The sequence below is a fragment of the Alligator sinensis genome, unplaced genomic scaffold (genome assembly GCF_000455745.1).
Source record: "Alligator sinensis unplaced genomic scaffold, ASM45574v1 scaffold1520_1, whole genome shotgun sequence".
NCBI lineage: Eukaryota > Metazoa > Chordata > Crocodylia > Alligatoridae > Alligator > Alligator sinensis.
In genome coordinates this window covers 182,923-183,274 of record NW_005842659.1, presented here as the reverse complement: position 1 = coordinate 183,274, position 352 = coordinate 182,923, and the positions used below count along the sequence as shown (strand labels likewise).

The 352-nt window shown below is 64.8% G+C and overlaps 1 protein-coding gene across 1 annotated transcript in view; it reads right to left on the bottom strand.

Moving 5' to 3' along the window:
* LOC102370986 (radial spoke head protein 6 homolog A-like) overlaps positions 1-147 on the bottom strand; it is a 15,462-nt gene extending 15,315 nt beyond the window's left edge. Inside the window, exon 1 of the mRNA XM_006033776.3 lies at positions 55-147. Within this exon, the coding sequence (XP_006033838.2) occupies positions 55-147 (93 nt within the window). The remainder of the gene's footprint in view (positions 1-54) is intronic.
* Positions 148-352: the final 205 nt, after the last annotated feature.

Genomic DNA, 352 nt, shown 5'->3' with positions numbered 1-352 from the left:
CTGCCCTGCGCCACGTGACCTGCTTGGCGAGAGTTGAGGGCGGCTGCCGCATACGCAGTGGGGATGTCCGAGCAGCCCCTGGTGACTGGCTCGGCCGCGCTGCCCGAAGCGTCCTAGCTCCGCTCCGTTGTCGCGGTGAGGCGTCATCTCCGCTTGGTGCACGTCACGCAGCTGTGGTCATGGGCATCCACGGGGAAAAGCCTCCGGGCCCGTGCATGAGGAAGGCGCCCACGTGACGTGCCTTTTTCGGGGGTGCAGCGCCAGGAGCGGGTGTGCTGGTTTTCTGTGGCGCACCCTCGTACAGCGGGTTTCCACGCAAAAGCGGCTCACAAGAATATATGAAAGAATCGGG